The 25751-nt window shown below is 50.2% G+C and overlaps 3 protein-coding genes across 3 annotated transcripts; 2 read left to right on the top strand and 1 right to left on the bottom strand.

The window, feature by feature from the left end:
• Positions 1–223: 223 nt before the first annotated feature.
• On the bottom strand, positions 224–16992 carry WDHD1 (WD repeat and HMG-box DNA binding protein 1). The gene is made up of 23 exons (XM_032955948.2): positions 16567–16992; positions 15871–15982; positions 15233–15384; positions 14463–14574; positions 14185–14235; positions 13749–13844; positions 13027–13119; positions 12577–12683; positions 11766–12085; positions 10822–11000; positions 9823–10007; positions 9061–9314; positions 7823–7963; positions 7050–7206; positions 6274–6388; positions 5061–5153; positions 4555–4813; positions 3822–3875; positions 3575–3621; positions 2802–2936; positions 1936–2075; positions 1145–1280; positions 224–498 (listed from the first exon to the last, which is right to left on the bottom strand). Exons 1-23 carry the CDS (start codon positions 16638–16640, stop codon positions 301–303), a joined length of 3210 nt encoding a protein of 1069 aa, XP_032811839.2. The 5' UTR covers positions 16641–16992; the 3' UTR covers positions 224–300.
• Positions 16993–17096: 104 nt separating this feature from the next.
• Positions 17097–21232, top strand: LOC116943257 (mediator of RNA polymerase II transcription subunit 29-like). Its single transcript, XM_032955964.2, has 4 exons — positions 17097–17301; positions 17962–18020; positions 19905–19989; positions 20762–21232. The coding sequence occupies exons 1-4, from the start codon at positions 17179–17181 to the stop codon at positions 20975–20977; spliced, it is 483 nt and encodes a 160-aa protein (XP_032811855.2). The 5' UTR covers positions 17097–17178; the 3' UTR covers positions 20978–21232.
• Positions 21233–21608: 376 nt separating this feature from the next.
• LOC116943256 (mediator of RNA polymerase II transcription subunit 29-like) lies at positions 21609–25710 on the top strand. The gene is made up of 4 exons (XM_032955963.2): positions 21609–21826; positions 22361–22419; positions 23070–23154; positions 23889–25710. The coding sequence occupies exons 1-4, from the start codon at positions 21692–21694 to the stop codon at positions 24102–24104; spliced, it is 495 nt and encodes a 164-aa protein (XP_032811854.1). The 5' UTR covers positions 21609–21691; the 3' UTR covers positions 24105–25710.
• The last annotated feature ends 41 nt before the right edge of the window (positions 25711–25751 follow it).

The raw sequence follows: 25751 nt of genomic DNA, 5'->3' as shown, positions 1-25751 counted from the left end.
AGCTAACACAACCGTACCCCCCCCCCCCTCTTCCTGAACTTGTAACCCCAGTGTTGTGACTGGCGTGTGGTCGGTGTGTACCGGTACGTGTACAGGTTGTGAAGCTGGTGTGATGCTGCTGTGCAACTTGTTGTTAAAAGCCACACTTTGACACGACCCTACAAATGTAATTCGCGAACGTCCATTTAACTTCTGTCACATCAACAAAGCTTTTAACTCCAAATCCGAAGACATCGAACATTTATTGTAGCTAACGTGTTAAAAATCGGTGGGGCGGCACTTTGTACAAACTCTGTGAGATCACCCATCTTTGCTGAATGCAAAGGCCGACAACTGTACACTTGTAACCGCTGCCAGAGGACGCTTCCTTTTCGATGCGCGTTCATCGTCGGGAGGAGCTTTCCCATTGTTCTCGGCAGCCGGCTCCTCGCGCATCCTCTTCAAATCTTCCACCTCTTTAGCTTCCTGCGCAAACGCCTTTGCCTTGGCATTCCATTCCTGTAGGAGCACATGATAATTACACAACTCGGACCTTCAGCCCCCGGGGGAAGGCGGAAACTTGTGCTTCAAGACAGCTCCAGCGTGCAGGGTCCAGATTCCGCCAGAAGTGGGGTAGTACCCACACTTTAACCCACTGTGGTGTACCCATTTATATTGCTGGGTGGACAGAAGTGGAGAGGGCTTCAGAAACTGGCGTCATTGTTTCAACTGCCGCGCATGTAGATTGAATTGAACCGGCAACCTCTGGATAGCAAGTCCAGTGCGCGAACCATTCCGCCACGATAGCTCGAAATGTCTCAGTTAAGGGCCCGATTCATATTCTGGTGGGAAAGTGACCATCCCGATAACACCTTATAGGTATTTAGCCAAACATTTGCCTTGCCAGCCTTTCTGCCGACAAATGTATCAGGCCCCAAATGTGGCGCATCCGTCGACACTTAGCGAAGGGGCAAGCCTGCCAACACCCAGATGCCATTATCGACACTCACTGCAAGTTTCTATTTTTGCAAATTCCTACCGCACCTCCGATTGGCACGGTTGGCTACGTACGGACTGAAAGAAGTTCAACATACATACAACATACAATTTTGCGAGGTGAGAGTCTGCTGCGGTATCGAGCGGTTGGGAAAAGAGGCACGCTTGCCTTCTTCTCTTGCGACGAGAGCTCCCGGAAGCGCGCGGTCCCGTCCCGCACGAGATCCTCCTCGCCGAGGTCGCTGCGCCCGGCCTCCACGAGCTCACGGTTTTCCCGCAGCCACAGCTCAAAGCCAGTGCGCACGCTGCACACGCACAACAGCGACAGCTCGAAGACAAAGAGCCCCCATGTGGCCTATACAGACCGTCGCGGGGCGAGCGGTGTTGGCGCGCTCCCCTCCGAAGGCCGGCACAACGCACAGCGCGGTGGTGTGGCCAGGAACACTCGGCCGCCTAAATCTCTCGAGTACACTCATATCTACCGACCGCAAACAGTTGACCGGTTAAAATATTCATCACCGATGTTGGCCACGAGTGGGAATTGAACCGAGGTCACCAGATTCGTCGCAAAGTGTTCGAATGACTACTACAGGCATGGCGCAAACGCGCAGCACACGCAGACGCAGAACACAGATATGAATAGCATGGTGCACACACACACACAAACACAGCACACGTAGATAGAGTACAGATACAGCACACACAAATAGAACACAAAGAGGTACAGCATAAACACGGACTCAGAAATAGCACACACCCAGACAACACAGTCATAGCACACCTTCAAAGTATACTCCCAGACATACCGCCCACAGTGGGTAGCCTGGTGCTCTACCTGCTGACATACAGCCAATCAACTTCCACAACCGACACGGTCTTCACACAATGCACGCTTGCTCATTAGCAGCCTCCGCATGTCGACCCGGAGGCAACAATTCCGCAGCGAACTCAGCCACTGACCATCGCACAGCTTCCTTGTCTTTTGTCATGCCCCCAGCGGCTTCCTTCTTCTGAGAATCTCCAGGCTCTTCCTTCTTCTGGGCATCTCCAGTCACCACCTCTTGGTCTTTTGCTTTGAGACTCACTCCGAACAGTGTCGCCTGCTCCAGCCCATAAACACAGCGAGGCCAGGGCAGTGTTGTTCGTCATATCGTCGGCAAAGGCAAATGCGTCAGCGTGGGTCGACAGTGCCCCCCGCGGACACTCGTGCCGCGCTAACATTTTTAACCACAGTGCACCTTGCACGTTACACCATACTCGTGTTCTCAGGATTATGAGACGCACCAGAAAGTCAGAAGCACCCCAAATGTGTAACCAGTGTCAATAAATCGATACAAATATGCTCACTAGTGGATTATAAAACTCATTCCCAATATTGTTTTAATATACATGGGGAAAAAATGTTATCTTGTAATTTGGAGAATATAGTCTCTGTAAGGCATCCCTGGAAAAACATTTTCATGCAACAATACGGAAATTATCGTGCAATTAACACTTCACAGCCAAGCGTTTTTCAGCCGTACGTCACCTTGCAGCAAGCCACTTTTTAATTAATTCTGTAAGCGCTGCTCGGTTTAATTCTTGGTAAACATTTTCAGACTAAATGGGGCATGACACCGGTCCTTCAAGGCGATACCTATCATTGTTAGATTTTGCCACACAACGTGTGTAAGCCCGAAAACCAAAACCTATATTCGCTCCCGTGAAACCAATGGTACCGGCCACTGGAAGGAATCACCGGATCATTGAGAAATGACGCAACCTGAACCGTGAAAAGGTTGAACAGATAAGAAAGTCAGCGTGCGTGTGGACAAAGGGAGAGGCACCTGCTTGGCCTTTGGCTTGGCAGGCTGTGGGCCGGGGCTGGGGGTGGGGGCCGAGCGTCGGGGTTTGCTCATGCTGTCCAGAATGCTGCTGCATGGAGGCCGCTCCTCGCTCGAGGTCGCAGCTTCTGCCGACACCTGGGAAGGCACGAGAGCCCCGGCGAGGCGGTGCAACGGTCAGAGCACATGGATCCCAATCACAAGGTGATGGAGTTCAACAAAGCCCGGTCGTGAAATATATGAGCAGACAATATTCTCCTTCATATATATAACGGTCTCTGCACAATAAAATGTTTTAGTTTTTTTAATGCTTTCGCCAACCACAAGGCCTTCTGGGAGCTCATATTCAGCAGCATTGGTTCAATACAAGCAAATTCTAGACCGGTTTTTGATAAAGTGTCAGATTCTACGATAAAATTGCCCAACCTTGTCACAGAAATGTGGAATTTCCAGGACTGGCTCCAACTGTAAAAATATACCTCCCCGTATAAATTTGCATGGGAAAGCACGTGATAATAATACCACGGGTACTCCAAAACTATACACATGTACACTCAGCAGTGAAAGGACTTGGTGAACACACCCACATTGTGCACAAACACAGTGTTCCTTTTCAAAGTGCATTCACACACTATAAACACAAAGTATGCACACAATGTGCATACACACAATGCAATACACACGTACAGTATACAATGAAGGCCACATACAGACAAGATACCTCCAACCACCCACCACGGCACATAATGAGACGTATTTTCAAGGAGTCCTCTTACTTTGAATGGATTGCTGCGATGAATTGAGGATTTTCGCACAACTGGCCCTGGAAATTGGCACAATGAAGGGTAATGTTACTGTAAACATATTGTAGATTAAATGCCGATTGCTTTATGTCTCTTGTTTACAATAAAATTTTACTTTCAAAATTCCATATATATAGCTGATGTGCGACAACACGCATTTTTGCCGTGTACACAAACGCGGGCATCATGGCACATTAGATTCGTGGCCTGGCCCTCTCACCTGGCCTGATTGGCAAGGAATGTTCCTGGTCTCTGTTGCTCTGCAGCACTGGTCCTGCAACAACCACGAACAGGAGTTACACTCACAAACCTGAGCGATCTGTTGGGCAACTCGGTTGCATGCAACCGAATCACTTATGCGCGTGTTGCGAGCAAGTTGCTCAACAGGCTGCTTACAGCAGAGACAAACCCTTTCAATGCAAATAACAAAACACACATTGGTCAATAATAGTTTGGCTTTACAACAAAAACGTATATATAATAGGCGACGTATTGGGAAATGACACTTCTTCGAAGCACACAAACTATAATTGGTTGTTACAATTCTGATGGGGATGGGGGGAGGTTGAGCGAACTACAAACGGGGTGAATAAGTTGTGGGACTTCGAGCGTGCATTGGTTGCATGACAGATCCCCACCTCCGATTAACACTGTTGGCTACGTACGGTGTGAAATAAGTTCAACATACATACAGATCGCTCAGGTGCGGACGCGCCTGTACGGCTATCGACAGCAAAACAAACGAATTCGACGGGGCCGGATTGTGACCTTGCTGGGGCCCTAAGCCATGTCACACTTCAGAGGCCCCACCGATTCGCACCTCCGATGAGCACGGTTGGCTGCGTACGGTGCTAAGTTCAACATACGTTGAGGAATGCCTGTATATTTTTTTGTCACATTGGAATGAAAATAACTGTTTTGGAGAATCTTTCCCCCCCCCCACCATCACTCACTGTTCCGATCCGCGTCCCGCCTCACGGGCGGCTCCTCGGCCGCAGTCTCAGCCTCGTTTTCCGCCACCTCCACGTCCTCATCATCTTCCGCCTTGGCCTCCGCCTCCTCCTCGAGCGACCGTGCCAGCTCGGCGAGGCGCTCCGCCAGACCCAGGTGGCGCGAGCGAGACGCGTATTTGATCGCCAGGGTCAGCGCCGCAGGGGTCATCATGTGCGCCACCTCCACGCAGCGGAACTCCCGGTCCAGCTTGCACGCCAGCTGGAGCGTGCAGCCAGACACAGCGCACAGTTAGCCACAAACAGATTCAGCCACAACCCAGAGCTAGTCACAATGCAGGACCACCACAATGCAGATCTACCCACCACGCAGAACCCGGCCACAAAGCAGATGCAGCTACAACACCGAGTCGCCGCAACACCGAGCAACCACAACGCAGATTCAGCCACAATGCAGATTCTGCCACAACACAGATCGAGTAAGGACTAGAGTGAGGGCGAGTACGAACAGCAAACATCTTCATGAGGCACTCCTGCTGGTGGTGCGTGGCGTCGCCCTTGGGTCCGGCCCCCTTGGTCAGACGGGAGCACCAGTACTGCTCCTGTGGGTGAAGCCAGAGCCATCGCGTTAAGCCTCCAGAGCCACAAGTCAGAGCCGCGTACGCCACCACCAACTCAGGCGGTGGCGGATAGAGGCATCTGTAAAAAAAGAGCTTACAGCTCATCAGATTCCTCCAGTATAAATAAATATTCTGATTATAATTTTCACTTGTGTTACAAACGGCCACAGAGAGTTCATAAGCATCAATCGGTGTAACTCTACAGCAACGCACAAATTACAAACCACCACATCGCAGCAGTTGAGAGCTACGATTTCTGGCTAAAAGTATCGTGTTTTCATCCAAGCTCGTGAACACAAACAGGAGGGGCCTCAAGCGCCCTTTCGCCTATCCATTGTGGCTCAGCAAAACATTCGGCAATGTGGATATGTAGAACCCTCAAACCAGAAAAAGGGAACTTATAACTTGCATTTGGAATTTGGAACCATGACACCAGCCATATAATGGCTTATCTTTAGCAATGATCGTGCTGGGTTTCATCGTCATTTTTAAGTGGACGGGACAATTTTGTTAGTCAACAGAAATCACCGGGTGAATGTGCAAATCAAAGTTGCCTTCGTGAAAAATGACTCAAGAGTTGACCCTCTGCCTGTAGCATTCAATGTCCACCTTTAATGACCATTCAGTAAGAGATGACCTACACTATTCGTGCTTGGTCCATCCATCCCATCCTTGTCGTCACACACAAATCCAGCGTCACCACTCTGTACAGCCCAATTCTTTCAAGGTGCCACACCCCCAGATCGAGCCCAAATTTTGAGGATCGTTGCTAACATTCTCCATCCAGTACATCTCTCTTCCTCTCATTACTCCGTGGGCAGAGTTTACGAGGGGAGGGAAATCCCCGCCCAAACTGGACACCATTAATTTATTTTCAGTAGTTTCCAATTAAGATTTTAAATAATTTACTTAATTATATGCACCCGCGATTCCTAATGTGAGGGACAAAGCCAACCCCTGCTCACCCACCCCCCCCCCCCCCAAATATAGAAGTCAATTCCGCCTATGCATTACTCCTCTTATTACCTCAACACATTTAATCAACCTCTCCCATAAACGGCTCTCTCCCGGCCACTACAACAACTACCGCGCAGTCACGTACCTCCATGGCACCTTTCTCCGTGTTCATCTGGCAGAACGGCAACTTGAAGGGCACTACGGTGACCGCTGGACGGGGCAACGTGGGTGGGAATCTGGAGCCTTTGCATGGAATGCACCTGCCGAGGGACACGTTCCTGCATCAGCAGCAGGTGGTGGCGGTGGCCCGGCGGTAGCACGTTCACGCTTTTAATTTCAGCGGACCCCCCCGCGCCATCTGCTTCACAGTTGACGTTAAAGTTCCCTCGGACGTTCGCAAAATGTAGACGATCGTGTGTGCCGGATAGAGGAGAGGTTGTCACCCCCAACACATAAAGCCGCACGTATGTTATATGACTTAGAGTGTGTCCCTTTACCAGTCCCCTCCTTCTCCCACACCCGATCAACCCTGAGAATGTTGGTTACTTTCTCCCTACCCCTCTTCCCCTGCCCCTGCCCCTGCCCATAAATACAAACTCCCACTCTCCCCCCCACATCCGTCAAAGACCCCCGTCAGGGTGGGCACCGAGCATCCCTTCCCCGCAATGTGAGAGTGTCCAAAAGTTCCTCTCCCTTCGCTGTTGTTGTCCACCCCCCTCCCCAGAAACCGCACATTATACCAGGCTTGTGCACTTAACTCAATAATTTGTATTTTTAGATGTACCCACAAATTGCTCATTTGGGGACTTTACATAGCAACCATCGCCCCTGCTTGGCAGACTAATGCACAAGAGGTCACTCTTCCAAATTAGACTATCCCAGTCTCTGAAGTCCTTGCCTGATCAACCACACGCCACTCACCTGAGCTGCTGCAGGGCCTCCTGTACGCCCACCAGCCAGTAGTGGTCTCCGCGGCTCTTGAGTAGGTCACGGGTACAACACACCGGGGTCCAGCTGTAGCCCAGCGCTCGGTTCATGAGACTGACCACCCCCAGCGAGTCTGCAAATACTGGGGTACCTGAGAGGCACAAGCACCGGGTGCACAGCGAAAGAGTTGAGTGCACCGAAAGGACCATTTAAAATTGCGCAACGAAATGTAACATATTCTCGGTTCCTTCGGTAAAGTCACGTAGAAGGGAAACAATAAAATAATAAAAATATAAAACAATATTTTTTAAGAACCAAGAATATGAATCCCTGCAGTCACGAAAGCTGTAAATCGAAATGTAACATGTTTAATGATCCTAGAAGGAGTAGTGAGAGAGCCAGGGCGAGTTGGACTGATGTGGTGGAATGAGATACGAGGGCTCAAGAAGTGGCAGTGCATGCAGGGAGAAAATCTGAGTAGCAGACCCCATGTGGGGACTTTTGGCTTAGGAAAGCAAGCCACATTTGTCAGACCATAGCCGTTTTCGCATTGGAATATTTATTCAGAGGAAGGCATAACAGGCATTGCTTCCAAGAGTTCGGAGCCCTGAGAAGATTCACATAAACTTCTCCTGATAAATCTCTCAGCTCAGAATTGTTGAGCATCTCTCAAGAAAAGAGAAAAACAGAGGAACAAAAAAACTGGACAACGCCAACATTGTCACGTAAAACCGGTGAATTCCAAGGGGCGTTGGAAGAGGACGAACCTTCGGCGGAGAAGCCTAGCCAGGTGAGATAGGCCTTGGGTCCCAGGGGAATGGGGTCTCCTCGCACGACAGCCCTTCTACCTTGGCAGCTCAAATCCAGAAGCTGGAATCCTACACACTGGTCCCCATCAAAGGCCACACCTGGACAGCACGCATACTCCGATTAGCACGATTGGCTACGTACGGTGCAAAAGAAGTTCAACATACATACATACATGTGTAGTGACTTATATGGAGTCACGATGGTGTTTAGCGCCAGCTACTGTCACAAGAGTGGAAATGTTCGTCTTGAGTCTCTCTCTGGCACCAGAGTGGATATGGCATGGAAGCGGGCCCTAGGGGGCATAGTTCTGGTGAGGGTTAGAGAGAGAGCAAGTGAGGACGTGATACTCTGGGCGAACCCGAGAGGGCACGTGGCCGGGGAAGGGTAGCAAGGGGGCCTAAAAGGGGCTCAAGGGACACGTGATATGGACCAGAGTCTTCTCGTAGGATCTAGAAGGGGGCGTGGCCCGAGGGCAGAGCCAGGCCACGCTCAGGAGCATAAAGGAGCAGTCCCGAGAGGGTTCTGTTGGAATGGAACTCGTCGGTGCTACGTCTCTTCGATCATCGGTCTTCGATGTTACGCTCGGCATCGTGGGTCGGGCAGTGTGTTACTGACTGACCCGGTTATGTAGTTACCCCATTGTGGTCTAGTTAACCGTGTAGTTATCACCTAGATGTAGAACCAGTGTATGTTTATGTCTTTAGCCCTGTTGGGTCGTTAAATAAACGTTTTGCCTCCAACTCCAGTGTGTGCCTCCGTATAATACACTACACATGCATAGACAAAGATCCCCCATATACCCTTTAACAGACTGTTGGTGCAAGTGCTGTTAGCAAGCACCTATGAAGGCCGGCGCGGCACACGAGGGGATGGGTTGCCAGGACCACGCCCGGCCGCCTTTGTCATCAGGTATTCATTTGATGCTAAATTGACCGAGGGGAGGCCCATAACCCGTTCAGATTATAATCGTTACTGGTGTTGGCCATGAGCAGGAATCGAACTTGGGTTGCCGGGTTCGTAGCGCAGTGCTGTAACTGCTACACTATCCCTCGACACACACAGTCCAGGTCACTCTGGCAAATGAGACTATCCTGGTATCTTGAATTCTTACCCGGTTAAACAAATAAACTTCAACCCTACTTATAATTCATAGTAAACACACCCATGCAGAGAAACCGCCTCGCAGCATGCTCACCCCTGTGGTAGGCGACGAGCAACTTCGACGCGTGAGCGGCCAAGGCGAGCACCGGCCCTGGGAGCAGGGACACCTCCCTTTGCAGGCCTCCCAGGGACAGGATCCTGAGCAGAGGACCCATGGAGGCCCCACTGGAGGCCACGGCCACCCAGTCCCCGCCCACGCAAATGGCGCGGGCAGTCTCGCCCGTGGGCAGCTCCAGAGTCCATTCCTTCGTCGTGTCCCAGGAGCCGAAGTGCAGACACTGCACCTTGCTGCTCTCGGGCATGCAGTACACATGGAACGCACAGCACTCCTGAGTATGCACAGCACACACGAGCACCAAGAGCAAGCAAGGGCACACGTTGCACACACAGCCTTAACAAAAGACACAGATCCCCAATATCAAACATAACAGATTTTTAGGGCAAGTGCTGTTAGCAAGCATCTATTAAGGCCGGCACAGCAGACAATGGGGTGGATGGCCAACACCACACTCAGCCGCCTTTGTCCCCGCAAATGCAGATGTTCACACAGGTACTCGTACGGAGTCAACCTAGGAGAGGTCCAGGACCAGTTCAGACATTCGTCGCTGATGTTGGCTGTTAACGGGAATAAAAATTCGGTTCACCAGGTTGGTAGCGCAATGCGCTACCCACTGCACTACTGCTCCCCAGTACACATGAGTATACACAGAGAAGCGTCATAATAAACTTCTTCCAGATACTCTGCACTAGAGGCCTCCTAAGTCCCCTGTCACTGCAAGATGCGTTGTGTTCCCACCTAGGCGTGTCCTCCGTGGCCTCACAGGCTAGGAGCACGGCCTGGCTGGAGAGGTGGGCCAGCGTGTGGTTCAGGTTGTTGGCGAGGTGCATGCTGTGGTGCAGAGACGCATCGTGGAACTCCACATCTATGGCGCTGTCTTGTTCGTCGTTGTAACTCCGCACCACTCCCACAGAGTTCCACATCTGCCTCGCGCATATGCACACAAAGACAAAGATCCGCCCTGCCTAAATCTTTTGTACAGACCGTTGGGACAAGTGCTGTTAGTGAGCCCCAATTAATTCCGGCACTGCACACACAGTTGTGAGTGACCAGCACCACCCCTGGCCACCTTTGTCTCCCCAGTGAGAATATTTACACACCGTAACAGGTACTCATTAAAGGCTGCATTGAACCTTGGGGAGGCCCATAGCCGGTTCAAATATTGGCCCTTAAATTTGTCTGTGAGCGGGAATCTAACTCTGGTTGCCGGATTCGTAGCGCATTGGGCTAATGGGCTACTCTTCTTCGAAAGACATAAAGGGAAGTTTAATGTCCATTGTGATATAGACGGCACATATTTCATGGTTAAAACACCCGCAGTATAAACTAGGCCTGGATTTTGGATTAGAATCGCAAATTTCCATAACAAGCAGCATCATTCAAACGAGTAGGCCATTGTGTGCTGGCGTCATGGTCCACATTTCCAAAATACAGAAAAATTACACATCAAATTACAAAATTTCAATCATCGCCGACTGCTTGCAGACTAAAGCCCACCTGCAGGCCATCGCTGAGTCAGCATGTGCTACACAGGGACAGCTGCCACTCGGGGTACCCTTTGAATGTTTGAGATGAGATGTGATATAAGCCATTTTGAGTTTCTGAGGCATTTAAGCAAGTGCCGTATAAATGCAAAGGATATTATTACAATAGTGAATACATCAGGACCTTTCCGATGATATCTGTCCTTTACGTCCACTCATGACGCATCTGTGCGTGTGTATCATGGTATCTAACCATGAAGCGGTGGGAGAGGTGTGCGGGAGTTGATCCCGGCTGGAACGCCTTCTGTCGGGGGGTGGGTACAGGGCCTGTGGCGCCAGGGGGAAAAGGCCCTGGCCGCTGATCCTCCGCTGCCGGGCCCCGACTCCCGTCGTCCTCGTCCACAGCGGAACCTTGCCTCAGCGAGCCCGTGTCTACAAAACAACAGCACTTCATAAAAACATTTTGCTTGCCACATAATGTGGTGCGAGTACTGCAATGGGTTTAAGTGGTGAAGTGTAAAGTGAGGTATGCGAATGGTGTGAGCGATGGTGCTGTGCAAAGTGAGTGATGCGAGTGGTGCCGTGTGGAGTGAGAAATGCGAGTCGTGTGAGTGATGCGAGTCGTGTGGCGACGTGAGCGGAGTGAGTGATGCCGTCCTGTCCTGGACAGTATCACACCTGAGGTCCTGAAATGTGTGAAACCCGCCATCCTCACAAAACTCCATGAACTTCTCTGGGAAGGAGCAGTGCCTCAAGCATGAGAGACTCCAACATCATCACCCTATATAAAAACAAGGGTGACCATGGGGACTGCAATAACTACCGCAACATCTCCCTGCTGAGCATCGTGGGGAAAACCTTTGCCCGTGTGGGCCTCAGCAGGTTACAGATACTAGCTGAGAGGACGCATCCTGAGGCTCAGTGTGGCTTCAGAGCAGGAAGGTCTACAATTAGCATGCTCTTCTCCTTGCGTCAGCTACAGGAGAAATGACGAGAACAGAGAATGCCCCTGTACTTGGCATTCATTGATCTTTCAAATCTAGATTCATTGATCTTACAAAGGCCTTTGACCTGATCAGTAGGGGAGGCCTCTTCAAACTCCTCAAAGTGAACGATGCAAATCGTGTGAACGATTTGAGTCGTGTGAGTAATGCGAGTCATGCGAGTGGTGCGAGTGGTGCGAGCGGTGCCTCTTACCACGGGAATCATCGTCATGCAGCACGAGACTGCGGTTGCGGTTGGCCGCCGGCCTCGCATCATCTCCATCACCTTCATCCTCCATGGCTTCGTCGTCCCGGAACCCTGCGTCATCTGTATCAAAGAGGTCATCGTAGGCGTCCTCAGCAGCAGCAGCATGGGGCCCAGCCTGTGGCACCTCTCGCGGAGCAACGGTGGAGCCCATGGACACGTGCAGCAGCAGCCCCAGGTTTCCCTTGGTGTCCGTGTAGGCCAGCTCCCCACTGCCTTGAGGGCTCCAAGCAAGTCCACAGATGCTGTATCCTTTCTCGTGCCTCACTCTGCCACACAGGACCAGGATCAAGATGTCAACCTGGCACCGAAGCCGTTGATGCCACCGCACCTGAATTGCCACCGCGTTCTACCGTCCGCCAGATCCCATAGCTGCTGCACAGAAGACACAGCGACCGCCCAAGATCTGCTAAAACAGTATCCCACCACCTGGTCTAAGGTTGTCCCTTTGTTCGAAGGACCCGTGGAGCCCACTCAAGTGTCTGTCTCGGTAACTGACCCATTTCACCATCCTGCCCGTGTCCCACCCAACATAGCCTGTTTTTTCCTAATCGTATACACATCACTCCCCTGGCATGCTCTCTTCCGGATTGCCACACAGGATCAACAGACACCAACAGAGGGCCTCCGCATCATATATATGTATATTATTATGAGTTCTTTTATTTTCATCGTAATAGTGCACGATACAACTGGGGAGCTTTCTACATTATTCCGTGGTCAGCGTACCCGTATATGTGTGTGTGAGTGTGGAACGCACCTTTCAACACAGCTCCGTGAAGCAATGTCCCACACCACAATGTGTCCATCCACGCTGGCAGCCGCCACGCTTGCACCTCCCGGTGCCCATGCAACCACATTCCAGGGCTGTGGTCCATGCACACAACCACAAACAGTTTTGGCAATCAAACACGTTCCAATAGACGTGCATCTAGCTAAAACACAAGTTACAACGGTGAGCAGATGCAAGCTCTCACATGACCCATGTTGCACAGACGCCGATCCTACATATTTCTCTTCATACATATTTACCTCACATAGAAAACACTTGTGCAGCTGCTACGTGGATTGTTACAGCACATGAACGTGAAAGGTGGCGGTAGCTTTGGGATGCTGTAATCCAGTAGTGGATTGACCATGGCTGATGATGACGAATGTTTGTATGTGTATCTAGCATACAGTGATGTTGATCAGCAGATAAGCAGCTCACCTGCAAGACTCCATCGGCCACCAATTCAAAATTCTTGTCCCATGAGTTTCTCTCGAACACCTTTACAGCTTTTCCCACAGGTACGGCCAAATGCTGCAGAGGAAGACAGGAACGATCACTGCACAGTGGTGCGTGGCAAACACTGATGGTACAGGAAAGCATGCCGCTCACATTGAGTGAACATTCTTAGAGCGTAAATGCATGTTTATGTGGCAGTGATATGACTCAGTAGAGTCACGCATTCGCTGCTTATTGTATGGAAACTTCCTTTGCACCGTACATAGCCAACCGTGCTAATAGGTAGTTTGTGGTTCGAGTCGGGCAGGCTTCTCTTGTTATTACTCCAGGTGTATGAAGGATAGCATAATATTCGCCATCTTCTTCAAAGTGGATGTCAATGATCACTTGACGTTATTCGAAATGAGTAGGCCAGTGTGTGCCAGTGTCACGTTCCAAATTTGCCAAACTGGTAAAGTTACCTGCAAATTGTTCAATTGGGATATGGCTCATAGCAATATTGCTCCCTCGTGACAGACTATAGCAATCTGTGAAACACAGTGCCTCCGTGATAGCCCTGCACTATAAGAATGGTGCGAACCTCAAATGTACCAAATTATTAGCAGTCGAGGGATGACATTGTTTTATAAAGCGATTGTTGGGATTGCTTACATCAAGACTGGCGCTCTGGGGCAAGGGTTTGGGCTCTGCTGGGTTGAGCTCACCTGTCCAGTGTGTGGTTGCCAGGCGAGGCGGCAGAGAGTGCGTGCGTTGCACACGTCGTTCGACTTATCCAGAAGAGCCCACGTCTGTGCCCTGGACTAACCACAACCACACGCCACAGCCCACAACCAGAGCAGTCATTCCGGACACGGGTGACGGCCCATACACAGGATTGGATCTTTCTGTATAACCGAGTGTAACGGTGGGAGTTAAACGTTTCGAAGAACACCATGAATTATATAGACAACACATTCGTCTACAACATGGCCCTGAAGGACAGAACTACTATATATTCGTTCCTTTTATGCCAGTGTTATTGACGAACATGTTGAGTGTTTTGTCGCCAGCAAACTAATCAATCCAGTTTTCAATGTCCTATAAATGGATGTACAGACTATTGGACTGATTAAAAGGGAAATAAAAAAACATATGGCAAACCTGATCAGATATGAGCCAAATGCACACCGTCCCATCGCAGCTGGACGAAGCCTAAAACCAAAGACAAGAACATGTGTCGGTACCACCTGCTACAGCAGCACATATAACCGGCTTCTACTGGCACGGCAACAGGAGTACCATCAACAGGGCGGTGGCATCTCACTAGATCATCGCACAAACGCAAGCACCGTTACGTAGTTTATTCATCCTGTGCAGAGGTCTGGTGCGTCTAAATCACGCCAAAGTGCAATTGGTTTAAAGAGGGCATCGAGACTCACCAGGAACACACCGCAGGGGTCAAAGGCGACGCTAAGCACAGGCGCTTGGTGTCCGCACAGCGTCACCTGCTGCTCTCCACCCTCGATGGCCACAACTTTGATGAGGAAGTCGCTGTTCACAGAATGCCCCAGGTTAGTCTTCTGCCCCTAAGCAACTTTCAGAATTACATTTTGCCATCAAAATTCATTTTTTTTACAAATCTCTGCATATTTTTAGAACGCGTTATCATGCAAACATTTTTAAGTATTTACATTCAACAACAAAAGAAAATTACACAGACACCACAACTTTATACCACGAACGAGCCTAAGAGCGGTGGTGCGTTTGCCGCTTGTTGCACAGGTTCGCGGTTCAAGACATGTGGGCACCCTAGTTAACACCCCGGGTGTTAAAACCTTAAATATATGTGCTTGCTGCTCCACAGTGGACGTTAAAAGTCAATGTGACATGATACAAAAAAAGAGTAGGTCAAGTGTGCTGGGCGTCACGGTCTACATTTTCCCAAATAATAAAAAAGATCCGTAAATTAGCTCAGTCGGAAAACACGTAGCAACAATTGTCTCTCCTCTAACGTGAAACTTTGCAGGACCCTTCCAAAAAACGGTACGCTCACGTGACCAGGAATGAGTCCTCATTTGCAAGAGTGACCTGGGACACCAACATAACAAAACATCGTACAGCGACGAAGCAGATATTACTCAATTCAGGCATTCCGGAGTAAAAAATGTTTTTAGCCAAAAACAAAAAAACCCCAGTACGATGGGCGAACCTTCCGGCAGCGGCGAGCTTCGAGCCGTCGTGGTTGAAGTCGAGGTGCGAGGGGGCCGCAGTGAAGCGGGTGACGATGCCGTCCGCGACGCCCTCGGGGAAGGTGTGGACTTGCACCGTGTGGTTGGACACGGCCGTGACGAGCCGGCTGCCCTGCACACCCGGCGGGCGCACCAGGCAAAGGCACACCGCCGTGCAACCAAATGTACCTCAATTGTAATAAATTACCCGCAAATTACACGCAAATTAATTACACAACGGGAAAAACACGGAAAGCTCGTGTTGACCCCTACTGTGAAACTTCGCGTTAATTACGCGAAAAGTTCTTGCCACAAATGTACCACAATAACTTGCTGATTTCGAGCATAAACCAGCACGCGAACTCCGGTCATCCTGCCATCTTCCGTCTAACCCCATCGGTCATCAAAACCTTCAGCGACTTGTCGTGCCCAAGCCTACTTTTCATCTACATATAATTCGGTAGTTTTGCGGGTGTGCATCCACACTTTACTCACATCGGGCACCAGTTTGAGGATGCGTCTTTAACGTTCCGGAGTGTCTTACAATCCAGAGAAATGTGGTGAACGTGATGATAAAGAAAAGGCTCGTGGCCAAAGCTGTTAGCAAGGATGCTCTTACCTTGAGCGCAACAGCGTGAGCCTTTTCTCCGACGCGCACAGACGTGGGGTCGTCGTCGTCGAAGCCGTCCCAGATGCGGACATCCCCATCCACCCCACACGTGACAATGTACCTGCACACACAGCATCGTCCCTCCGTGAGCAAAAAACAACCCTCCCACCTCCCCCCCACCAAAGTCGAACACAGCAATTCAAACAGCGCACGGTCTTTTGCAGCCGAACTGTCCCCCGGGAGGTGTTGTATGGGATGAGAGGGTTTGGGGGCCGACTGCCGAGACAGACTTCGAAATGGTGTCTGGTGGCCCACGGGAAGACCCAAGGATATTCTATGGTTCTTTCGAAAGAACCATAGAATATGAATTCCTGCAGTCACAAAAGTTAAGTAATGTGACCCAACGATAGGTCAGCGTTCTTCAATGCAAGGCCCGCGGGCCACTGGCGGCCCCTGGTCGCCTTTAGTGTGGGCCCCGACAATACACAAATGTCAAAACACACCCCCATCATCATCGTCGTGCTGTCAACCCCCAATGGTTTCAAATGTGTGTGGGGGGGCTCATACTGATGTCTTATAGGCAAAAGTGCCCCGTGCCCCCCTACTCTCCCTCCTGAAAATGAGTGAAGAACACTGGGCTCGATGATGGGGATACGGTTAGAGCAGATCTTTGGGTCTCTGTGCGAGTAACTCGAGTCGGCACACCTGCCGATGTCGTCGTAGCACAGCCCCGTGAACCCCTCCATGTGACCGTAGCGCATCGCCTTGCGCTCCGCCATCGCCGCCGCCGTCACCCGGGAGAAGCCGGCGAGAGGCGACGGGTGGGGGACGCTGCTCCACACGGCACAAGCGGGCGCCTGTTAAGACTGGCGCGGCAAACGACCAGGTGGTGGAGGAGAGTTGCGAGTCGGTCGCTCTTCTTCCCCAGCGTTGAGGTGTGGCTTTACGCGCCGCACCAGCTCAGGTGAATTAAGGTCGAGTCGACCTAGGCGGGGGGACTGCGCCCGCGTCTCCGCTCTGCCCAAAGTTTCCTGACGTTCGCGCGAAAACGAAGAAGGCGGAATCTGATTGGTCCCCGCTGCGCTGGTCACGTGACGCCCCCTCCCGCCGCGGGGAAAATAGTGACGTCACCGCGCAGAGCCTCGCGCGTGACGTCACCGCGCAAGCCTGGCGCGTGACGGCACCGCGCAGAGAGCCTCGAGTGCGACGTTCCGTACAAAGCCTCGCGCGTGACGTAATCGCGCAAAGGCCTCGCGTGTGACGTCACCGCGCAAGAACCTCGCGTGTGACGTCACGTGACGAGTGGTTGAGAACGCGATGGCGACTCCGCTCGGTGTTCAGCCGCAACAGCAGCAGCAACAGCAACAACAACAGCAGCAGGACTTTGACCCCGTGGCGCGGGTGAAGATGTTGCTGCCGCAGCTCAAGGAATGTCTGCAGGTAACGACTCTCAAATCCCGCCCCGGCTGCTGCTGCTTGCTGCCGCTGTGTGCGGTGCCGCGTGTTGATGGCCGCGCGGGGGTCGACGTCTCGAAGGGCTCAATCGGTCACTCGCCTTCGCTCACTCCCCGCGCACACGCGTCTTTGTCTTTCTCTTTCTCTTCCATGGCGTTTCACGAACTTTTAACGACTCGCGCCGCACACCGTCGTTGTAGGAATTCACGGGGTGACCCGGCCATGGGAATACATCCGGGTCGAGCACGGGAACAGCACGGGTCGAGCACGGGAACAGCACGGGTCGAGCACGGGAACAGCACGGGTAGAGCACGGGAACAGCACGGGTAGAGCACGGGAACAGCACGGGTAGAGCACGGGAACGGCACGGGTCGAGCACGGGTAGAACACGGGAGCATTATGGATAGAATATAGGAACGGCATTGGGAAAGCACGGGACCAGCACGGGTAGAGCATAGGAACGGCTCGGGTAGAGCACGTAAACGGCATTGGTTGCCACGGGAACAGCACAGAATCAGCACGGGTAAATCAAACACATGACGGGGGCAGAGCCTTTCCCTACATTATTATCAGCTGAAATGTGCACATGTTATAGTTTGGCTCTAACGGAATTTTGGCGCGTGTTTTTTTTTGTTTTGTTTACAGAATCTTATGAAAATTGCTGCTCAGAACCTGAACCAGAACACGGCGATTGATAATGGCTTGTGAGTCGCACTTGCATTGCAGATCTCCATTGCACACTTTGTTTTGCCACCCTTTGGGTTTCTTACAATTTTAATACAGGGCTGTGTGTGTGTGTGTACAGTGAGGGAAAAAAAAGTATTTGATCCCCTGCTGATTTTGTACGTTTGCCCACTGACAAACAAATGATCAGTCTATAATTTTAATGGTAGGTTTATGTGAACAGTGAGAGACAATAACAAGAAAATCCAGAAAAACGCATGTCAAAAATGTTATAAATTGATTTGCATTTTAATGAGGGAAATAAGTATTTGACCCCCTCTCAATCAAAAAGATTTCTGGCTCCCAGGTGTCTTTTATATAGGTAACGAGCTGAGATTAGGAGCACACTCTTAAAGGGAGTGCTCCTAATCTCAGCTTGTTACCTGTATAAAAGACACCTGTCCACAGAAGCAATCAATCAATCAGATTCCAAACTCTCCACCATGGCCAAGACCAAAGAGCTCTCCAAGGATGTCAGGGACAAGATTGTAGATCTACACAAGGCTGGAATGGGCTACAAGACCATTGCCAAGCAGCTTGGTGAGAAGATGACAACAGTTGGTGCGATTATTCGCAAATGGAAGAAACACAAAAGAACTGTCAATCTCCCTCGGCCTTGGGCTCCATGCAAGATCTCACCTCGTGGAGTTGCAATGATCATGAGAACGGTGAGGAATCAGCCTAGAACTACACGGGAGGATCTTGTCAATGATCTCAAGGCAGCTGGGACCATAGTCACCAAGAAAACAATTGGTAACGCACTACGCCGTGAAGGACTGAAATCCTGCAGTGCCCACAAGGTCCCCCTGCTCAAGAAAGCACATATACATGCCCGTCTGAAGTTTGACAATTAACATCTGAATGATTCAGAGGACAACTGGTTGAAAGTGTTGTGGTCAGATGAGACCAAAATTGAGCTCTTTGGCATCAATCAACTGGCCGTGTTTGGAGGAGGAGGATAGCTGCCTATGACCCCAAGAACACCATCCCCACCATCAAACATGGAGGTGGAAACATGCTTTGGGGGTGTTTTTCTGCTAAGGCGACAGGATAACTTCATCGCATCAAAGGGACGATGGACGGGGCCATGTACCGTCAAGTCTTGGGTGAGAACCTCCTTCCCTCAACCAGGGCATTGAAAATGGGTCGTGGATGGGTATTCCAGCATGACAATGACCCAAAACACACGGCTAAGACAACAAAGGAGTGGCTCAAGAAGAAGCACATTAAGGTCCTGGAGTGGCCTAGCCAGTCTCCAGACCTTAATCCCATAGAAAATCTGTGGAGGGAGCTGAAGGTTCGTGTTGCCAAACGTCAGCCTCAAAACCTTAATGATTTGGAGAAGATCTGCAAAGAGGAGTGGGACAAAATCGCTCCTGAGATGTCTGAAAACCTGGTGGCCAACTACAAGAAACGTCTGACCTCTGTGATTGCCAACAAGGGTTTTGCCACCAAGTACTAAGTCATGTTTTGCAGAGGGGTCAAATACTTATTTCCCTCATTAAAATGCAAATCAATTCATAACATTTTTGACATGCGTTTTTCTGGATTTTGTTGTTATTCTGTCTCTCACTGTTCAAATAAACCTACCATTAAAATTATAGACTGATAATTTCTTTGTCAGTGGGCAAACGTACAAAATCAGCAGGGGATCAAATACTTCTTTCCCTCACTGTATATATGTTGATATTGGGGACAAAATGTTGGGTGTTCAGTTAGCACGTTTGGCCACGTACGGTGCCGAAAGAAGTTCAACAACATACATATCCACACTTGCCAGTCAACGTCCGGCTGTGTATGTCCAGAGGGGGGGAAGTGATGTTGCGCAAGGAATTTGCCTTGATGCCTTTGTTTCTTTCCTTCAGGAAGAGCAGTGACTCGCCCATTCATAGATTTGACAAGTGCCTGGAGGAGTTTTATGCCATCTGCGATCAGATCGAGTTGTGCTTGGTAAGTCGTCGTGAATTGCCGCTCCGAGTCACCGTCTTAACAAGTCGCACGTTTACAGTTATCTGGTCAGGCACTGGATGTCACAACACAGATGTCGCAAATGGGCTGTCCGTGAGGCCGGGTCCACACCAGGGCGATCCGATCCGTTGTGCTGCGCATGAGCCAACTAAGATTAAAGTCCCGAATGGTGATTTAAAGCATTCGCGACTTTTATATTTTTATTATTTTATTGTTTCCCTTCTACGTGACTTTACCAAAAGAACCAAGAATATGAAGTCCTGAATGGTGTTTCACTTCCTCGGCGCGCGACTACTCGTTCGGATGTGGATAAAGCAGTTGCAGGCGATTTTATGTTGCACCATCTCGAGAGCCATCGCAACCAATGGCTCTTACCTGCCGCCACCTGGTGGAGCTTGCCACAAAGCGTTTCTGTGCCGGAAGGGGGGTGCAAGACTGCTTGTGTGTGCGTGTGTTTCTACGTCGACAGTCTTTCGCACCATACGTAGAAACACGTGGGATTTGCCTGGTAGGATGGGGATGCTTTAGTTTTATTTGTACGTTTCGGTGATTTGTGTACTTTTCTTGTACCACGATCGCGTTTTTGTATTGTTAAAAAAGAGCTTAATAGCTCAAAGGATTCCTCCAGTATAAATCTCATTCTGAACCATGCCTTTATCGGAGATGCGAGAGTGTGATTGTTATAATTAGTGGTTGTAAACTGAAGGTGCCAGTCGTGTTGTGTCGATGAATCTGTGCGTGACGTGCATCGCAGAGGCTGGGCTACGAGTGCATCTCGCAGAGCGTGGACAGTGCCAAGCATTCCCCGAGCCTCGTGCCCACGGCCACCAAGCTGGACGCCACTCAGGCCGACAGCCTGTCTTACGGGCAGTACCTCGCCATGATCAAGTCCCAGATCTCCTGCGCCAAGGACATACACAACTCGCTGCTCGTGTGGGCACGGGAGATCTCCAGCAAGGGGCAGATGTAGTGGTCACCCACGGAGTGAGCAAGCGGAGACCGTGGACGCACCGTTCACCGAGTTTGGTCTTTGTTTGAACTCGCTTTTTAAATGTCGCTTCATGGAGAACGTGGTGGGGGGTGGGCGGGCAGGGTGTTTCAACACAATTTTCGTATTGACGTTTTATATTCTCGTCTTTCATTGTCGTGTAAAGCACTTTTCAGGAAATGTAACGCAATGGAAGTCGTGACTGCTTATTGTTAATAAATTTGTTTACACAACAAAGTCTCACCATTGCGTATCTACCGCTCGTCACGTGACGTCATCCCCCCTCAATTTCGCGCGCGACGTCACTACGCAAAACCTGGCGCGGTGACGTCACTGTGCTAAGCCTGGCGCGATTACGTCACCCCGCAAAGTCGCGCAGCGACGTCCCCACACATCTTGGTGCTCGACGTCACTGCGCAAAGCCTGGCGCGATTACGTCACCCCGCAAAGTCGCGCAGCGACGTCCCCACAAATCTTGGTGCGCGACGTCACTGCGCAAAGCCTGGCGCGATTACGTCACCCCGCAAAGTCGCGCAGCGACGTCCCCACGCATCTTGGTGCGCGACGTCACTGCGCAAAGCCTGGCGCGATTACGTCACCACGCATCTTGGTGCGTCGACGTCACCCCGAAGTCTCGCGCGTGACGTCGCGCAAAACCTGGCGCGACGACGTCACGTGACGAGCAGGAGAGACGCAATGGCGATTCCGCTCGGTGCTCAGCAGCAGCAACAACAACAACAAATGCAACAACAGCAGCAGCAACAGCAGCAGGACTTTGACCCCGTGGCGCGAGTAAAGATGCTGCTGCCGCAGCTGAAGGAGTGTCTGCAGGTAACGGCTCTCAAATCCCGGCTGCTGCTGCTGTGTGCAGCGCGAGTTGCCACCCGGGGGTCGGTCCCCTCGAAGGCTCCATCGGTCACTCGCCTCCGCTCACCTCGCCCGCGCACACGCGTCTTTGTCTTTCTCTTTCATGGCGTTTCACGAACTTTTAACGACTCGCGCCGCACGCTGTAGTTGTAGGAATTCACCGGGGTGACCCGGCCATGTAACTACATCCGGGTCGAGCACGGGAACGGCACGGGTAAAGAATAGGAACAGCACGCGTAGAGCACGGAAACAGCACGGGTAGAACACGGGAGTCGTATGGATAGAATACAGGAACGGCATGGGGAATACACGGGAACGGCACGGGTAGAGCACGGGAACGGCACGGGTAGAGCACGGGAACGGCACGGGAGCAGCACGGGTAAAGCACAAACACATGATGAGGCAGAGCCTTTCCCTACATTCTAAGCAACTGAAATGTGCACATGTTATAGTTTGGCTCTTAACGGGATTGTGGCGCGTGTTTTTTTTTGTTTACAGAATCTTATGAAAATTGCCGCTCAGAACCTGAACCAGAACACGGCGATTGATAATGGCTTGTGAGTAGCACCTGCATTGCAGATCTCCATTGCACACTTTGTTTTGCCACCCTTTGGGTTTCTTACAGTTCGAATGCAGGGCTCTGTGTAAATATATGGGGCCGTCCATAAATGACGTCACACACCTAGGGGGGGTCAGACATTTGTGACAATGTGTATGGGTGGGATTTGAGAAATGTGACGTCACATCAAAATGCTCAACTTTAAATATAGACAAGTTCTACTTAATTAAATATACTTTTTAATGTTTCTCCTACATCAGAGTGCAGCGCCACATTAAATACGCACTACAATGACAATAGTTTAAAGCGGTTTGAAGCATGTTTTTTTTTCAAAATGGAAATATGGTTTTGGGGGGGGGGGGTAGAGCTTTGTGACGTCATATTTGAGGGGGGTCTGACTTTTTGTGACGCGTGTGACGAGGGGGGGGGGTCAAAAATCGTCCAGAATCGCGTGACGTCATTTATGGTCGGCCCCTATGTCGATATTGGGGGGAAAACGTTGGTGTTCAGAAAGCACAGTTGGCTGTGTACGGTACGAAAGAAGTTCAACATACATATCCACACGCCAGTCGACGTCCGGCTGTGTATGTGCAGAGGGGGAAGTGATGTTGAGCAAGGAATGTACTGTCATGCCTTTGTTTCCTTCAGGAAGAGCAGTGACTCGCCCATTCATAGATTTGACAAGTGCCTGGAGGAGTTTTATGCCATCTGCGATCAGATCGAGTTGTGTTTGGTAAGTCGTCGTGAATTGCCGCTCCGAGTCACCGTCTTAACAAGTCGCACGTTTACAGATATCTGGTCAGGCACTGGACGTCACAACACAGATGTCGCAATGGGCTGTCCGTGAGGCCGGGTCCACACCAGGGCGATCCGATCCGTTGTACAACTCAGCGACGCATTTCATGACGTGCGCATGAGCCAACTAAGGTTACAATCCTCAATGGCATTTCATTTCCTCGTTGCACAACTACTCGTTCGGATGTGGGAAAAAGCAGTTCCAGCCGATTTTTTGTTGCGCCAACTCGAAAGCGATCACAACCAACCGCCTTTACCTGTTGAACCTGGTGGAGTGTCCGTAGAAACATGCATTTAGATTATTTTGCTGTTTTAATTTTCCAGATAAGCCGAAAGGTTGAGCTGTAATTTGTGGCCAGGTCGCTTCTGAAAAATAAAAAGGGGTGCAAGGCTGCACGTGTGTGTGTGTATATATTTCGACTTTCTTACGCACCATATACGTAGAAACACGTGGGCTGTCTGGTAGGATGGGGATGGTTTAGTTTTATCTGTATGTTTTTTGGCTGATTTGTTTACCTTTCTTGTACTTTATATTACGTTTTTGTATTGCAACGTTATTACCCGCCCCTACTGGACACCTGTGAAAAAAGAGCTTTATAGCTCATCGAATTTCTCCAGTACGAATAAATATTCGTGTTGTGTAGATGAATTTGTGCGTGACGTGCATCGCAGAGGCTGGGCTACGAGTGCATCTCGCAGAGCGTGGACAGCGGCAAGCATTCCCCGAGCCTCGTGCCCACGGCCACCAAGCTGGACGCCACGCAGGCCGACAGCCTGTCTTACGGGCAGTACCTCGCCATGATCAAGTCCCAGATCTCCTGCGCCAAGGACATACACAACTCGCTGCTCGAGTGCGCACGGCGCATCTCCAGCAAGGGGCAGATGTAGTGGTCACCCACATAGCGAGCAGAGACCGTGGGCGCACGTTAACCGAGTTTAGTTTTTGTTTGAACTCTCTTAAACGGCTCTTCATGAAGAATGTGGGGGGGGGGGGGGGGGTATAAACACATTTCGTATTTACATTTCATTTTCCTGTCTTTCATTGTCGTGTAAAGGACCTTGCCGCATTTCCAAGAAATGTAACGCAATGGAAGTCGTGACTGCATATTATTAAATGTTTGCACAAGCCTCACCGAGTCTCAATTAATTCTCAGAAGGGTCCTGAGTTTTTGCAGTAGAGGCCGAAGATGGCTGCATTTCCCATCAAGTACTGCAAGTAATTTAACGCGGTAGATTCATTTCTGAAAAATGCATTAAGGGAAGTTTCCCCACAAAGTAACAACAAAGTTTGCTGAGATACGATGTACGCACACGGTAAAACGGTGTGACATAACCCGAGGATACGCCGCCACGTTGCTATATCATTCCATGCAGCTCCATGTAGTTACTCATCGACCGCTCAGAAACCGCATTAGAACAGGCGCGTACCACATTGTGCGAAGTGTACCCTAATGTATACAGCGAAAAAGCGTTGTGTGAACGTATTAAGCGAGGGCTTACTGTAATGTTTTGGAATAAACACATGCACCTTTCCACACAGGAGTGTGGACATGCATCCCTCGAAGATAAAGTGGGTATCTGCCATTGGTGTAAAAACAGGAAGCGTGCAGGCGACAGAGGATTGTTGGATTAATATTTCCATGTCCTCTCTTGGTCAATATGGGCCGCAACAGCATAGCCTTGGCAGACTGGTGAAGTTGTGACCTGAGATTGTAAAGTAGATGGAGCAGGCATGGAGGGAGGGTTGTGGGCAAACCGATAATAAACAAACCATCTGGTTAACATGAGATGCAGGTGCTGCATGAATGCAAAGCCCCAGTACGGGGTGTTGAATGCTGCCGTGTTGTGGCTCCTATGACAATGAAAAGTCCATAACATTGCCAGTGAATTTTAATAATCCAGCGAGCCAATGCACCGTTTCCAGTGGCTATGGAAGGATGTTCAGGGTGTGGTTCATGTATCGATGCCTCACTCATTTCTAATGAGCATGGTCTTGTGCTGTATGCAAATGGTTTACAAGAGGAATTTGTGGAGTTGTGGAACGTGTACATGGCTTTCCCATTCACCTGAAATGACCCCACTGGAATTTTCTGTTGTGGGGTGATAGAAAATTGTCTGCGAGGCAAAAAAGCACGAGATAGCAATGACCTTGGCTTGCATATCACTGATGGTTGTAAACAAACCACACTGGTTATATTGAACGCAGCGCTTCGGGAGAGTGTTCGATCATTGTGTACTGAGATTGGTGGGAGACACCTAGAGGCTTTGAAATAAAAAAAAATTTAAGTCAGTATGGCAAGTCCTCGCTTAACGTGGGGGTTGCGTTCCTGAAAATTTCTGCGTAAAGTGAATTTGCGTTAAGCGGGGAATAATGTTCCCATAAGGAATAACGGTAAGGGTGGGGTGTGTCATTCCAGCCCTTAATGTTGTTTATATTTGACAGCACATGTGTTTTGTTTAAATGTGTTGTGTTTATAAAGTATTTCTATAAATATTCTATGCGTGACATTTGTTTAAATTAAAAATGTCGGTGAG

Source organism: Petromyzon marinus, chromosome 17 (genome assembly GCF_048934315.1).
Source record: "Petromyzon marinus isolate PM22_M1 ecotype Great Lakes invasive population chromosome 17, UKy_Petmar_22M1.pri1.0, whole genome shotgun sequence".
Taxonomy (NCBI): domain Eukaryota; kingdom Metazoa; phylum Chordata; class Hyperoartia; order Petromyzontiformes; family Petromyzontidae; genus Petromyzon; species Petromyzon marinus.
This window is presented reverse-complemented; position numbering and strand designations above follow the sequence as displayed.

What these genes read in the sequence shown, in the direction of transcription:
- WDHD1 (XM_032955948.2), bottom strand. Translation starts at nt 16,640, where the DNA reads ATGGCGGAGCGCAAGGCGATGCGCTACGGTCACATGGAGGGGTTCACG. An exon ending in GGCAACCACACACTGGACAG is followed by an intron (nt 13,120 to 13,748) that starts GTGAGCTCAACC and finishes CTTCCTCTGCAG; the next exon opens with CATTTGGCCGTACCTGTGGG. An exon ending in GAGGCCCTGCAGCAGCTCAG is followed by an intron (nt 6,389 to 7,049) that starts GTGAGTGGCGTG and finishes GTCCCTCGGCAG; the next exon opens with GTGCATTCCATGCAAAGGCT.
- LOC116943257 (XM_032955964.2), top strand. Translation starts at nt 17,179, where the DNA reads ATGGCGACTCCGCTCGGTGTTCAGCCGCAACAGCAGCAGCAACAGCAA. An exon ending in AGCTCAAGGAATGTCTGCAG is followed by an intron (nt 17,302 to 17,961) that starts GTAACGACTCTC and finishes TTTTGTTTACAG; the next exon opens with AATCTTATGAAAATTGCTGC. An exon ending in ACGGCGATTGATAATGGCTT is followed by an intron (nt 18,021 to 19,904) that starts GTGAGTCGCACT and finishes TCTTTCCTTCAG; the next exon opens with GAAGAGCAGTGACTCGCCCA.
- LOC116943256 (XM_032955963.2), top strand. Translation starts at nt 21,692, where the DNA reads ATGGCGATTCCGCTCGGTGCTCAGCAGCAGCAACAACAACAACAAATG. An exon ending in ACGGCGATTGATAATGGCTT is followed by an intron (nt 22,420 to 23,069) that starts GTGAGTAGCACC and finishes TGTTTCCTTCAG; the next exon opens with GAAGAGCAGTGACTCGCCCA. An exon ending in ATCAGATCGAGTTGTGTTTG is followed by an intron (nt 23,155 to 23,888) that starts GTAAGTCGTCGT and finishes CGTGCATCGCAG; the next exon opens with AGGCTGGGCTACGAGTGCAT.